Source organism: Pelophylax lessonae (genome assembly GCF_965119305.1).
Source record: "Pelophylax lessonae genome assembly, chromosome: 3".
In the NCBI taxonomy this organism is placed as follows: domain Eukaryota; kingdom Metazoa; phylum Chordata; class Amphibia; order Anura; family Ranidae; genus Pelophylax; species Pelophylax lessonae.
In genome coordinates, this window is record NC_138770.1 from 19,388,468 (window position 1) to 19,402,353 (window position 13,886).

The 13,886-nt window shown below is 46.9% G+C and overlaps 2 protein-coding genes across 2 annotated transcripts in view; one reads left to right on the forward strand and one right to left on the reverse strand.

Annotated features, from left to right (window-relative positions):
- LOC309548807 (uncharacterized protein) overlaps positions 1-7,386 on the reverse strand; it is a gene marked incomplete at its 3' end in the record, with an annotated part of 59,552 nt that extends 52,166 nt beyond the window's left edge. Inside the window, exons 1-2 of the mRNA XM_082248748.1 lie at positions 7,244-7,386; positions 7,030-7,127 (exon numbers count right to left, since the gene is read on the reverse strand). Coding sequence (XP_082104874.1) covers positions 7,030-7,127; positions 7,244-7,328 — 183 coding nt within the window. The 5' untranslated portion in view covers positions 7,329-7,386. The remainder of the gene's footprint in view (positions 1-7,029; positions 7,128-7,243) is intronic.
- The window catches only part of LOC309550239 (uncharacterized protein), a gene marked incomplete at both ends in the record, with an annotated part of 1,760,330 nt that overhangs the window by 1,363,592 nt on the left and 382,852 nt on the right, over positions 1-13,886 (forward strand).

The following is a 13,886-nucleotide window of genomic DNA, read 5'->3' on the forward strand; positions in this document are numbered from 1 at the left end:
GTAAGAGGGCTAAAAGTGCACTATGGGCTTTATAAAACTCTGTGGGAAGACTGTCAGGGCCCGGGGATTTGACCACTGAGAGGGATTGAATTACTGATAAAACCTCATCCAAGGTGATCGGGCGCACTAAGTATGACCGCTCCTCATCCAAAAGCCATCCCCGAGCTACCGGGTCCAGAAGTGAGGCTAAAGAGGATGGGTCAAAGTCAGATGGCAGCGTGGAATTATAAAAGCGTTGGTAGAAATTTTGAAACTCACTAAGGATATCCGTGGGAGGGGTATAGGCCTCCCCTGTGGGAGAGGTAACCTCAGAGACCACTGTGAGGGGGGGCATCATGATGTGACAACATGGCTAACAATTTCCTGTTTTTGTCCTCTTGTCCGAAGATTCGTTGTTTGGAATGATACAAGTCTAAACAGGTAACCTCTGACATATGCAGATGCAATGGCCTCTTTGCAGTCTGCAGTAAATCAAAATTACCAGTTAAAGGGAAGCCTGGTCTTTTTTTGCCTCTATGCAGGGCTGAGACTTGGCTGGGCTGTGGATGGAGGAATTTAAAACTCCAGAGCCTGAAGATGGGTTTAGATTGTGTTGCCCGGCCATCTCAGAACCATGATGCCTGCTTTTTGGAGGGCCCTGTGCTTGATCTGGCCTGTGGAAAGTGGCTGCCGCCGCCATCTTGCCGTAGCCTCGGAGGTAGAGGGAGAAAGAATCCCTCACATTTTTTGGCATCAGGGCCTTCTTTTCACTTCCTTGGCATGCTGCTAGGTCCTGGTTGCAATCCAAAGCTATCTGGCGAGCGCAGAAGTCAATCAGATTTGTGATTTCCCCAGATGGGGAGTGAAGCCATCTTACACAGCGGCCATACACTAGTGCAGTTGCCACGCCCCCATCATCAGGTTATTGACTCCTCCCTCATTATCACTTTCTGTTTAAGGTTCCAAAGTTTGAGGATGTTATCACATTATTATAAACATAAATCTGTGCTCCAATCAAATCATCAGATATAAAATGTCCAGCTGGTAGAAAATGGAAGCAACTCCTGGTTCAGTCGGTGTAATATCGTCAAAATGTGTACACTACCGAAATTCCTATATCTCTTTCAAACGCTACCCACTGATGTCCCTGCAACTTTCCTTCGCCAGGTAAGCAAAATTCCTACAAAGTTTATATGGGCAAATAAATGCCCCAGACTGAGCAGAAGCCTCCTGACGCTTCCTAAATGCTATGGAGGAGTCGCCATCCCAGACATGACCAAATATTACCAAGCTGCACACATCGGTAGAGTGGTCGATTGGTGTAGACATGGGACTGTAAAATTATGGATCACCATAAAACAGCTCAACAGCCCCATTCCCTTAATAAGAGCCCCTTGGTGCTACTGGGCTATATCAAAAGACATCCTACGATAGGCCCCATGCTTAGGGTTTGTGCCTCCATGTGTCGTTTCCCTGCCATCACATCCCAACATTCCCCACTGTTCCCAATACTGGGAAACCCTATGTTTACCCTGGAATGTGAACCCAAAAATTTCAAGGACATCATGAATAGGGGCTACTTCCAAGCTTCCCATTTTGTGAACACAGGATCATGGCCTTCCTTCGCTGCCTTAACCAACCCTAAAGGTCAATTTAAATTGCAGTTTTGGCAAGCATTCCAACTTCAACATTTTCTAAAGTCATTAAAACCCCTGGCAAACTTCTGCTGCCGACTAACACTATCTGAATCATATTGTGTGGGGGTAGACACCCTTACCGCACCCTCTCTCTAAGATGTACGCAATACTTGTCTCGCCACCAGAGGAGTTTAGAGTGCCGGGACTTGAAAAATGGGAAAGGACCCTTAATACTAACTCCCAACAACAGAATATAATTTATCTAGCCCTGAGGTCTTCTATTTGCAACCGAATCCAAGAAATTAATTACAAAATATTGATGCATTGGTACCATACACCTGCCACACTTAAACCTTTCCCCCGATACTTCAGATCGTTGTTGGAAATGCAGAGGGGAGCCGGGGACCTTGGCTCCATATTTTTTGGAGCGGTCTTAAAATTAAACAATATTGGACAGAGGTATGTGCCATCACCCAAAGATTTACAGATTTGCCTATTCCCGTGGAGCCTGCCTTCTTCCTACTCCATTGTAAGTTGATTTCCCCTGAGAGATGTAGGAGGTCGATACTGTGCGAACCTGATAAACGCAGCAAAGGCCTGCATCCCTCTATGCTGGAAAAGCACCTCCCCTCCTACGATTGCTACATGGCTAAACAAAATCAGTCATATCAATACTCTAGAAGAGAGTTTAGGGTTAGGGTTAGGGGTAGGGTTAGGGTTAGGGGTTAGGGTTGCCTATTGCCGGTAATGACACAGGGGATGGTTTTGACACAGGAAATGGATCATGGACCCACCCCAGGTCATGGACACACCCTAAAGGTCAAAGGTCAGGAGTTTTTTGCTCAGAGGTCAAAGGTCATAGCTCCACCTAGTGTTGGACACAAGAGAGCAATACACTAAGACATGGTCTTTGTGAAATACATTCGTCTACTCCGATGAGGGCAAAGCTTTGATTGAATGTCTGTCTGACGAATGAAAACTTGTAACCCACCCGATTTGGAAGATTCTCTCTCACGTGTGGACTTAGATCCTGGGTCTAAATCACCCCCTTCCCTCCCCACTCCCCCTTCCCCATTTTTTTTTCTTCTTCTTTTTTTCTTCTTCTCCTCCCTCCCGCCCCATCCCCTTCCTGCTCTCCTGATCCTTTCTTTATATTTCAAGAAAGTTCTTCTTATCTTCTATCATGGACATCATAAGACATCACTAGGCATGCTTGCAATGTATACCGGGGAGCAATCTTATAATTTTTTACAGATTCTATAGAAGTTATAACAACGAGGGCACTTTCTTTCTATCCTTTTCTATTCTTTGCTGAGACATCATATTCATCGGTATATGCTTGCTGATCTACAAAACCACTACATACCTGTATGACTTGTACATTTCATCTTACTATAGTTTTTTTTATTGGATGCTATACTGTTGTCTATCTGACGTTTATCAATAAATAAATAATTTGCAAAAAAAAAAAGAAAATGGGATCAAAAGAAGTTAGAATCTTGTAATATGCAATAGGATACAATAGTGAGGACTATACAGTGTCAGAATGATGTAATGTACAACATAGAGTATATAGTGCAGGGGTCAGGAGTATGTAATGTACAACATAGAGTATATAGTGCAGGAGTCAGGAGTATGTAATGTACAACATAGAGTATATAGTGCAGAGGTCAGGAGTATGTAATGTACAACATAGAGTATATAGTGCAGAGGTCAGGAGTATGTAATGTACAACATAGAGTAAATAGTGCAGAGGTCAGGAGTATGTAATGTACAACATAGAGTATATAGTGCAGGAGTCAGGAGTATGTAATATACAACAAAGTATACAGTGCAGGGATCAGGAGTGTGTAATGTACAACATAGAGTAAATAGTGCAGAGGTCAGGAGTATGTAATGTACAATATAAATTATACATTGTAAGGGTCAGGACTCATAATATTGGTATTCATTGGAAACCTAAATGTTTACATAAGACAAATTGCAGAGGTCCCACACCGCTGCCTCCCATCTCCTTAGATGGCACTGAGAGTGACTTGGGTGTGAGACTATACAGACATATCCCTCCACCTGGCACAGACAGCAAATAGAGGAAGTAACCCCGGGAGAATTGTTCTGTCAGATATCTTACTAGATCCAGGCATGGGGAAGTAGACCCACATCACATGCCCTAGTTGTCTAGGGTTAGCAATGCCTATGGTAAAAATTAACATTTTGCTGCCAGCTGAACCTCAGAATCTCCAAAAATCCAGTCTAGATACATAAATTGTGTCTGCAGCACAGAGAAGGAAGATTATCCGAGAGAAATACAGGAATACAGGACGGGGAACACAGCTCAGGAAAGTGACCAGGGTATTACAGGCTGATATTCCCCAGTCCCTGCCCTACTCTGGACCAATCAGTGAGCAGTATGGGTGGAGGAATGTATTTAGTGTTAATGACCCACCTGTGCTGATCTCTGTAGGAGTGTCCTCCTCTATAAATGTCCCCGTTATTCCATCCTCCTCCATAGACTGCTGATCATCCCCCACATATGTCGCTTCTTCTCCTTCATCTTCTTCTTCTTCTGCTTTCATCTCAAATTCTATATCAATTGGATCTCTCTAAATCAAGAAAATGAGAGTGAATATCATCTGTAAAATATAAGATTTACTAGACATTAAGCCCGTTAAATTAACGGGCGCTAGAACATATGTGGTCAAACATTTGTAAAAACAGACTTAGCAGTAAGTCCACGCGAGCGCGCACCCGCCGCGCGCCTGCGCACACCAGCCACTTCCAACAGTTTTGCCCGGCTGCCCGAAGTCTCTGCGCTCCAAGTCCCAATGGCTGTCCGTGGGGCAAATGCGCAGTAGCGCAATCCCACGCACACAGGAACTGGACGCAGAGACACTTGTACTTTATATATATAGATTATTTAGTATACTTAGAAGAGAAGGAGCTATAATATATATATATATATATATATATATATATATATATATATATTATATATTATATATATATATATATATTTTTTTTTTAGAAATACTTAGAACAGAAGGAGCTATATATGTTGTAGTGTATGGGGGAGGGAGGGGATTGTAGTGTGGGGGGGAGGGAGAAGATTGTAGTGTATGGTGGAGGGGATTGTAGTGTGGGGGGAGGGAGGGGATTGTAGTGTGGGGGGAGGGAGGGAGGGGATTGTAGTGTGGGGGGGGATTGTAGTGTGGGGGGGATTGTAGTGTGGGGGGGGGAGGGGATTGTATTGTGTTGGGGAAGGGAGGGGATTGTAGTGTATGGGGAGGGCATTGTAGTGTATGGGGAAGGGAGGGGATTGTAGTGTATGGGGGAGGGAGGGGATTGTAGTGTGGGGGGGGAGGGGATTGTAGTGTATGGGGGGAGGGGATTGTAGTGTATGGGGGAGGGAGGGGATTGTAGTGTGTGGGGGGACGGAGGGGATTGTAGTGTATGGGGGGAGATTATAGTGTATGGGGGAGGGGTTCTACAGTGCATGGGGGGATGGGTTCTACAGTGTATGGGGGAGGGAGGTGTTTGAAGCGTGGGTGGGGGGAGGGAGGGGATTGTAGTGGGGGGAGGGAGGGGATTGTAGTGTATGAGGGGGAGAGGGAGGGGATTGTAGTGTATGGGGGGAGGGGATTGTACTGTATGAAGGAAGGGGATTATAGTGTATGGGGGGAGGGGATTATAGTGTATGGGGGAGGGGGGATTATAGTGTATGGGGGAGGGGGGATTATAGTGTATGGGGAGGGAGGGGATTGTAGTGTATGGGGGAGGGGATTGTAGTATGGGGGGGAGAGAGGGGATTGTAGTGTATGGGGGAGGGAGGGGATTGTAGTGTATGGAGGGGAGGGGATTGTAGTGTATGGGGGGATTGAACGATAAATGTCGGGTTGGAGATTGGTGTGGGGGAGGGGAGATGTGAGGGCGGGAAATCAGAAAGGAGGGGGGAGGGGAGCTCCTCACAGTGGATCATCCAATAGGAAAAGACCCCCAAATCCACCACCTCCTCCCCTCCCGAAAAAATTGCTGTCATGGGCGGACCCCAAAATTGTACCGCAGGTGGCAAAGACGCTCCCCCACAGCTGATAAAAATTTGGGGTTTCGGGGATGAAAGGGCACGGAGCAGTGACCCCGAGAACCGGGCCACCCCCAGCCATAGACTCCAATGTTATACCTGGTCACCTCGCAGTTAGGTCATGGTCCCTTTGGGGAGGGGATTGTAGCGTGGGGGGGGAGGGGATTGTAGTGTGTTGAGGAAGGGAGGGAATTGTAGTGTATGGGGAGGGGATTGTAGTGTATGGGGAAGGGAGGGGACTGTAGTGTATGAGGAAGGAAGGGGATTGTAGTGTATGGGGGAGGGAGGGGATTGTAGTGTGGGGGGGGAGGGAGAAGATTGTAGTGTATGGGGGGAGGGGATTGTAGTGTATGGGGAAGGGAGGGGATTGTAGTGTGGGGGGAGGGAGGGAGGGGATTGTAGTGTGGGGGGAGGGAGGGGATTGTAGTGTATGGGGGGACAGAGGGGATTGTAGTGTATGGGGGGGGGAGATTATAGTGTATGAGGGAGGGGTTCTACAGTGTATGGGGGAGGGAGGGGATTGTAGTGTATGGGGAGGGGATTGTAGTGTATGGGGAAGGGAGGGGATTGTAGTGTGGGGAAGGGAGGGGATTGTAGTGTATGGGGAAGGGTGCTGTCACGGGCGAACCAAAGGTGCTGGAGACCCAAATTGTACCGTAGGTGGCCAAGACGCTCCCCTACAGCTGATAAAAATTTGGGGTTTCGGGGATGAAAGAGCGCAGAGCAGTGACCCCGAGAACCGGGCCTCCCCCCGCCATAGACTCCAATGTTAAACCTGGTCACCTTGCGGTTAGGTCACAGTCCATTTGGGGAGCTGTCACGGGCGAACCAAAGGTGCTGGAGACCCCAAAATTGTACTGCAGGTAGCCAACCCTACAGTTGATAAAAATTTGGGGTCTCAAGGATGAAAGGGCGCGGAGCAGTGACCCCGAGAACCGGGCCGAGACCTAACCGCGAGGTGACCAGGTTTAACATTGGAGTCTATGGCGGGGGAGGCCCGTTCTCGGGGTCACTGCTCCGCGCCCTTTCATCTCCGAACCCCGAAATTTTTCTCAGCTGTAGGGGAGTGTCTTGGCCACCTGCGGTACAATTGTGGGGTCTCCAGCTCCTTTGGTTCACCCATGACAGCAATTATCCCGCGGAGGTGTTCTCTGCGTCCCAACGGCTGTTTGTTCAGCACATGCGCAGTAGCGAATTTCCAAGGACACAGGGAAAAGCAGGGAAAGCGGACGCAGGGACACTTGCGTTTTATTAATATAGATTATTGTGACATCACATAAAATATCCACACATTGTTTCCACAAGTCCATGTTCTAGATGCTCCGTTCCAACAACCTTGCAACAGTGAGGGATGGTGTGACCTTCCTGTGTGGAATCCCGGGAATACAGAGGACAGGGACATCTCTCTGGTGGGTTCCCATTACTGGATCCATCTGTAGGAAACACACACACTGACTGAATACATTGTTTCTATGTGTTTATCAGATGATGGGGGATCTAGGTGGAGCCTCCGTACTGCTCTCTCCTTTACAATAAAGTCTCCTCTTACCCGGTGATGTGAGGGGCGGCTGATTCTCCATCATGACGTCCTTGTAGAGATCCTTGTGTCCTTCTAAATACTCCCACTCCTCCATGGAGAAATAGACAGTGACATCCTGACAACTTATAGGAACCTGACACACACAATGATACAGTCACCATCCAGACACATCCCTTGTCTGTTACTGGATAATGTCCCAGAATTCCCAGCACCACTCGCCTCTCCTGTCAGCAGCTCGATGCTCTCTCTGGTGACTTCTAGTATCTTCTTTTTATTTCTCTATTCTATCAGGGAGGGAGGTGGAGGCAATGTGATGGTCATATGTAGGGTTGAGCGAACACGGACTGTATTATTCGTGTTCGTACCGAATAATTGGATTTTTGTAACCCGAAAACTTTACTGTATATTCGGGTAAAAATCCGTGTTCGGTCATTTTATTTCCGGGTTTTGTATGCATTGGCACGCTTTTCATGGCGGGCTTTCAACAGCCAATAAACAAGCGTTTAACTGGTGTGCCTTAAGCCATCCCAGTCATGCCTACAAATGTATTAGTAGCTGTGATTGGCCATCTGAAGCATGTGACCAAGTCTTTAAGTTCGAGACCGAGCGCCGCTGCGTCATTCTGCTGTGTAGTTCAGGGACAGAGCACACATCATACGTGCTGGCTGCTGATTAGGGACAGACAGGCAAAACTCATTTGTGTCCGCATAGAATTGAGGGACAGGTCGGAGTGTGTTAGGCAGGGCGAGTTGTAGGGCATTTTAGGGAGAGGCTGCTGATTTTTAGGGTCAGTTTTCTACAATCGATTTTGCAGTGTGGGGGGGGGGGGTTTGCAGTGACCGATCTTATCAATCCTTTTAAACATAGAATGTGTCGGCAGATAAGAACCATTTGGCCCATCTAGTCTGCCCAATATATCTGAATCCTATGAATAGTCCCTGGCCCTATCTTATATGAAGGATAGCCTTATGCCTATCCCATGCATGCTTAAACTCCTTCACTGTATTTGCAGCTACCACTTCTGCAGGAAGGTTATTCCATGCATCCACTACTCTCTCAGTAAAGTAATACTTCCTCATATTACTTTTAAACCTTTGCCCCTCTAATTTAAAACTGTGTCCTCTTGTGGTAGTTTTTCTTCTTTTAAATATGCTCTCCTCCTTTACCGAGTTGAATCCCTTTATGTATTTAAAAGTTTCTATCATATCCCCTCTGTCTCTTCTTTCTTCCAAGCTATACATGTTAAGGTCCTTTAACCTTTCCTGGTAAGTTTTTTCCTGCAATCCATGTACTAGTTTAGTAGCTCTTCTCTGAACTCTCTCTAGAGTATCTATATCCTTCTGGAGATATGGCCTCCAGTACTGCGCACAATACTCCAAGTGAGGTCTCACCAGTGTTCTGTACAGCGGCATAAGCACTTCTCTCTTTCTACTGCTTATACCTCTCCCTATACATCCAAGCATTCTGCTGGCATTTCGTGCTGCTCTATTACATTGTCTTCCCACCTTTAAGTCTTCTGAAATAATTACTCCTAAATCCCTTTCCTCAGATACTGAGGTCAGGACTGTGTCAAATATTCTATATTCTGCCCTTGGGTTTTTACGCCCCAGGTGCATTATCTTGCACTTATCCACATTAAATTTCAGTTGCCAGAGTTCTGACCATTCTTCTAGTTTTCCTAAATCCTTTTCCATTTGGCATTTCCCTCCAGGAACATCAACCCTGTTACATATCTTTGTGTCATCAGCAAAAAGACAAACCTTACCATCGAGGCCATTTGCAATATCACTTATGAAGATATTAAACAAAATTGGTCCCAGTACAGATCCCTGAGGTACCCCACTGGTAACATGACCTTGTTCTGAATGTTCTCCATTGACTACAACCCTCTGTTGTCTGTCACTCAACAATATGGGAGTCCATGCTCAATGACTGTAGTTTATTGATAAGTCTTCTATGTGGGACAGTGTCAAAAGCCTTACTAAAATCTAGATATGCAATGTCTACTGCACCTCCACCGTCTATTATTTTAGTCACCCAGTCAAAAAAATCTATAAGATTTGTTTGACATGATCTCCCTGAAGTAAACCCATGTTGTTTTTCATCTTGCAATCCATGGGATTTAAGATGTTCCACAATTCTATCCTTTAATAGGGTTTCCATTAATTTGCCTACTATTGATGTCAGACTCACTGGTCTATAGTTGCTCGATTCCTCCCTACTACCTTTTTTGTGAATGGGCACGACATTTGCCAATTTCCAATTTCAATTTTAGGGAGAGGCTGCTGATTTTTACGGTCAGACAGTGTGTTCTACAATCGATATTGCTGTGTGGGGGGGGGGGGGGGGGGGTTTGCAGTGACCGATCTTATCAATCCTTTTAGGGAGAGGCTGCTGATTTTTAGGGTCAGACAGTGTGTTCTACAATCGATATTGCTGTGTGGGGGGGGGTTTTCAGTGACCGATCTTATCAATCCTTTTAGGGAGAGGCTGCTGATTTTTAGGGTCAGACAGTGTGTTCTACAATCGATATTGCTGTGTGGGGGGGGGGGGGGGTTTGCAGTGACCGATCTTATCAATCCTTTTAGGGCGAGGCTGCTGATTTTTAGGGTCAGTTTTCTACAATCGATTTTGCTGTGTGGGGGGGGGGTTTGCAGTGACCGATCTTATCAATCCTTTTAGGGCGAGGCTGCTGATTTTTAGGGTCAGTTTTCTACAATCGATTTTGCTGTGTGGGGGGGTTTGCAGTGACCAATCTTATCAATCCTTTTAGGGAGAGGCTGGAGATAGGCAGGTGTCAGTGGTCCACATCGATTTTGCTGTGTGTGGGGTGCAGTGAACACAATCTTTTTTGCCCACTGAGGAGGAGGGAGAAAAGTATTTTTCTATCAGTCACTGTGTGCAGCGTTTTTCCTTCAGTGCTGTGCTGACTCTGATCATACACTGCTGTGTTCAGTGTTCACATGTGCTATTATTGAGTGGTTTCAAAAATCATACACTTTTTTCTATTCCACTATTCAATATACAGCCTTGGGTTAAAAAAAATAAATTGTGGCCTGCAGCAGAGCTGAATGATATAAGACACTGCTGTTCACATGTGCCATTGATAAATCACACCAATTTTATATAATATTTTCTATTCCGCTATTCAATAAAAACCTTTGGGTATAAACAATTAAATTGCGGGATAGTCTGTGTTGGTACGTGTGAGATACACCTTTCCAATTTTTGGGGTGCATCTCATACTTCTGAAGATTTGAGGGTGCTGCCTGTTCCAAACTCCTCCTACTCCTCATCCTGCCTTTTAGGGGTACAAAAAATAGTAATTGGGGCCTAGTGTGGTTCTGTACGTGTGAGATACATACACTTTTTTTGATAATATTTTCTATTCTGCTATTCAATAAAAACCTTTGGGTATAAACAATTAAATTGCGGGATAGTCTGTGTTGGTACGTGTGAGATACACCTTTCCAATTTTTGGGGTTCATCTCATACTTCTGAAGATTTGAGGGTGCTGCCTGTTCCACACTCCTCCTACTCCTCATCCTGCCTTTTAGGGGTACAAAAAATAGTAATTGGGGCCTAGTGTGGTTCTGTACGTGTGAGATACATACACTTTTTTTGATAATATTTTCTATTCCGCTATTCAATAAAAACCTTTGGGTATAAACAATTAAATTGCGGGATAGTCTGTGTCGGTAAGTGTGAGATACATACACCTTTTGATATCATATTTTCTATTCAGCTATTTAATCAAAACCTTTGGGTATAAACAATTAAATTGCGGGATAGTCTGCGTCGGTACGTGTGAGATACACCTTTAAAATTTTTGGGGTGCATCTCATACTGCCGAGGATTTGAGGGTGCTTCAGTCTGCCTCCTGCCTGTTCCGAACTCCTCCTACTCCTCATCCTGCCTTTAGGGTACAAAAAATTGTAATCGGGGCCTAGTCTGTGTTTGTACGTGCGAGATACACCGTATTATAAAATTTTTCCTATTCCGCTATTCAATATACACCCTTTTGGAGTGTAAAAAATTAAATTACGGCATAGTCTGTATCGGTACGTGTGAGATACACCTTTTAAATTTGTTTGGCACATCGCCTTCCACCGCCAAGGATTGCAGGGCGCTTCCGTTTGCCTCCTGTTCCCAACTCCTCCTACTCCTCTTCCTCATCCTCCTTTTAGAGTACAAAAAATTTTAATCGGGGCCTAGTCTGTGTTTGTACGTGTGAGATACACCGTTTTTTATCCTATTCCGCTATTCAATATACACCCTTTTGGGGTAAAAAACATTAAATTGCGGCATAGTTTGCATATTTGACTGTGAGATACACCCGTGCGATACTGTTGTTGTTTTGTTTCGCTATTCAATAAACACCTTTCTAGGGCAAGATCTTAAATTACAGAAATATGAGGAGACTGTCAAATAGGGGCCGTGGCCTGGGTCGTGGTGCTGCTGGTAGAGCTCCTGTTGCAAGGAGAGGACGTGGTCGATCTGTGCCAGCTACATGCACAAGTGAAACACCTTCCTCAAGTGTTAGTAGGCGACAGAACCTGCATCAGTATTTGGTAGGGAATCATACGCCTCTAGAAGTGATGATGCCAGAACACGTAGAGGTGATAGTAGATTGGTTTGCTGCTGACAGTGCCTCCAGTTCCTTCACATTGTCTCCCACCCAGTCTACTGCAGAAAGGTCAGAGTTGGCACCTGCAGCCGATGTCCAACCGTCTTTCACCTCACCCCCTTGCAAATCAGGCAAGCAGTCTGAGCCCCAAGCCATACAGCAGTCTCTTCTTCTTTTTGATGACCCTGTCAGCAGGGTTTCCCAGGGCCATCCACCTAGCCCTGCCCCAGAAGTGGAAGAGATTGAGTGCAGTGATGCCCAACCACTTATTTCTCAAGATAAGTACATGCAAGGACCATTGCAGCACGTCTCCGATGATGACGAAACGCAGAGGCCAACTGCTGCGGCACTCAGAATTGTGGAGACCGACAAGGAGGGCAGGGGTGAAGATTGGGTGGAAGATGATGTGGAGGACGATGAGGTCCTCGACCCCACATGGAATGAAGATCATGCAGGTGACCTGAGTAGTTTGGAGGAAGAGGCGGTGGTCGCACAGAGCCAACAGCACAGCAGAAGAGGGAGCAGGGTGCAGAAGCGGAGCGGCCGTGCCCTAGACACTACGCCTGCTACTGCCCAACGCAGCAAGGGAATGAGCGCACGAAAGCCAGCTCAAAGGAGTTCTCTAGCGTGGAAGTTCTTTAGAAAATGTGCTGATGACAGAACACGAGTGGTTTGCACCCTGTGCAATCAGAGCCTGAAGTGAGGCATAAACCTTCTCAACCTGAGCACAACCTGCATGATCAGGCATCTAAGTGCAAAGCACGAGCTGCAGTGGAGTAGACACCTTCAAAACCAAGAAACGTCTCTGGCTCATCCTGCTTCCTCTTCTGCTGCAGTCTCGGCAGCTCCAGCCACATCTGTAGTGATACCGGCACCTGCCACCCCGCAAACAGACGATCTGTCAGCAACACCACCACCTGAATCACCAACCATCTCCACAATGTCCTGTGGAAGCGTTCAGCTTTCCATCTCCCAAACACTTGAGAGGAAGAGGAAGTACCCCCCTACCCACCCGCGATCCCTGGCCCTGAATGCCAGCATTTCAAAATTCTTGGCCTTTGAAATGCTGTCATTCCGTCTGGTGGAGACGCACAGTTTTAAAAACCTTATGTCGGTGGCTGTCCCACAGTACGTCGTGCCCAGCCGCCACTACTTTTCCAGGCAAGCCATCCCTTCCCTGCACAACCAAGTGGGGGAAAAAATCAGGTGTGCACTGCGCAACGCCATCTGTGCCAAGGTCCACCTAACTACCGATACGTGGACCAGTAAGCACGGTCAGGGGCGTTATATCTCCCTAACGGCACACTGGGTAAATGCAGTGGCGGATGGGCCTGAGGCGGATAGCAATTTGGCGCATGTCCTTCCACCACCGAGGATTGCAGGGCGCTTCAGTTTGCCTCCTGTTCCTAACTCCTCCTACTCCGCTTCCTCATCCTCTACCGCCTCCTCATCTGGACAGCATAACACCTTCACCACCAACTTCAGCACGGCCAGGGGTAAACGACAGCAGGCAGTTTTAAAACTTGCCTGTTTGGGGGAAAAAACCACACACCGTGCAGGAGTTGTGGAGGAGCATGGAACAGCAGACAAATGAGTGGTTGCTGCCAGCGAGCCTCAAGCCCGGCCTGGTGGTGTGCGATAACGGGCGAAATCTCATAGCAGCCCTGGGCCTAGCCGGTTTGACGCACATCCCTTGCCTGGCGCATGTGCTGAATTTGGTGGTGCAGAGGTTCCTTAAAAACTACCCCGATATGTCAGAGCTGCTGCAGAAAGTGCGGGCCGTCTGTGCGCACTTTCGGCGTTCTCACCCTGCTGCTGCTCGCCTGTCAGCACTGCAGCGTAACTTCGGCCTTCCCGCTCACCGCCTCATATGTGACGTGCCCACAAGGTGGAACTCCACCTTGCACATGCTGGAAAGACTGTGCGAGCAGCAGCAGGCCATAGTGGAGTTTCAGCTGCAGCACCCACGCGTGAGTCGCTCTGCGGAACAGCACCACTTCACCACCAATAACTGGGCCTCCATGC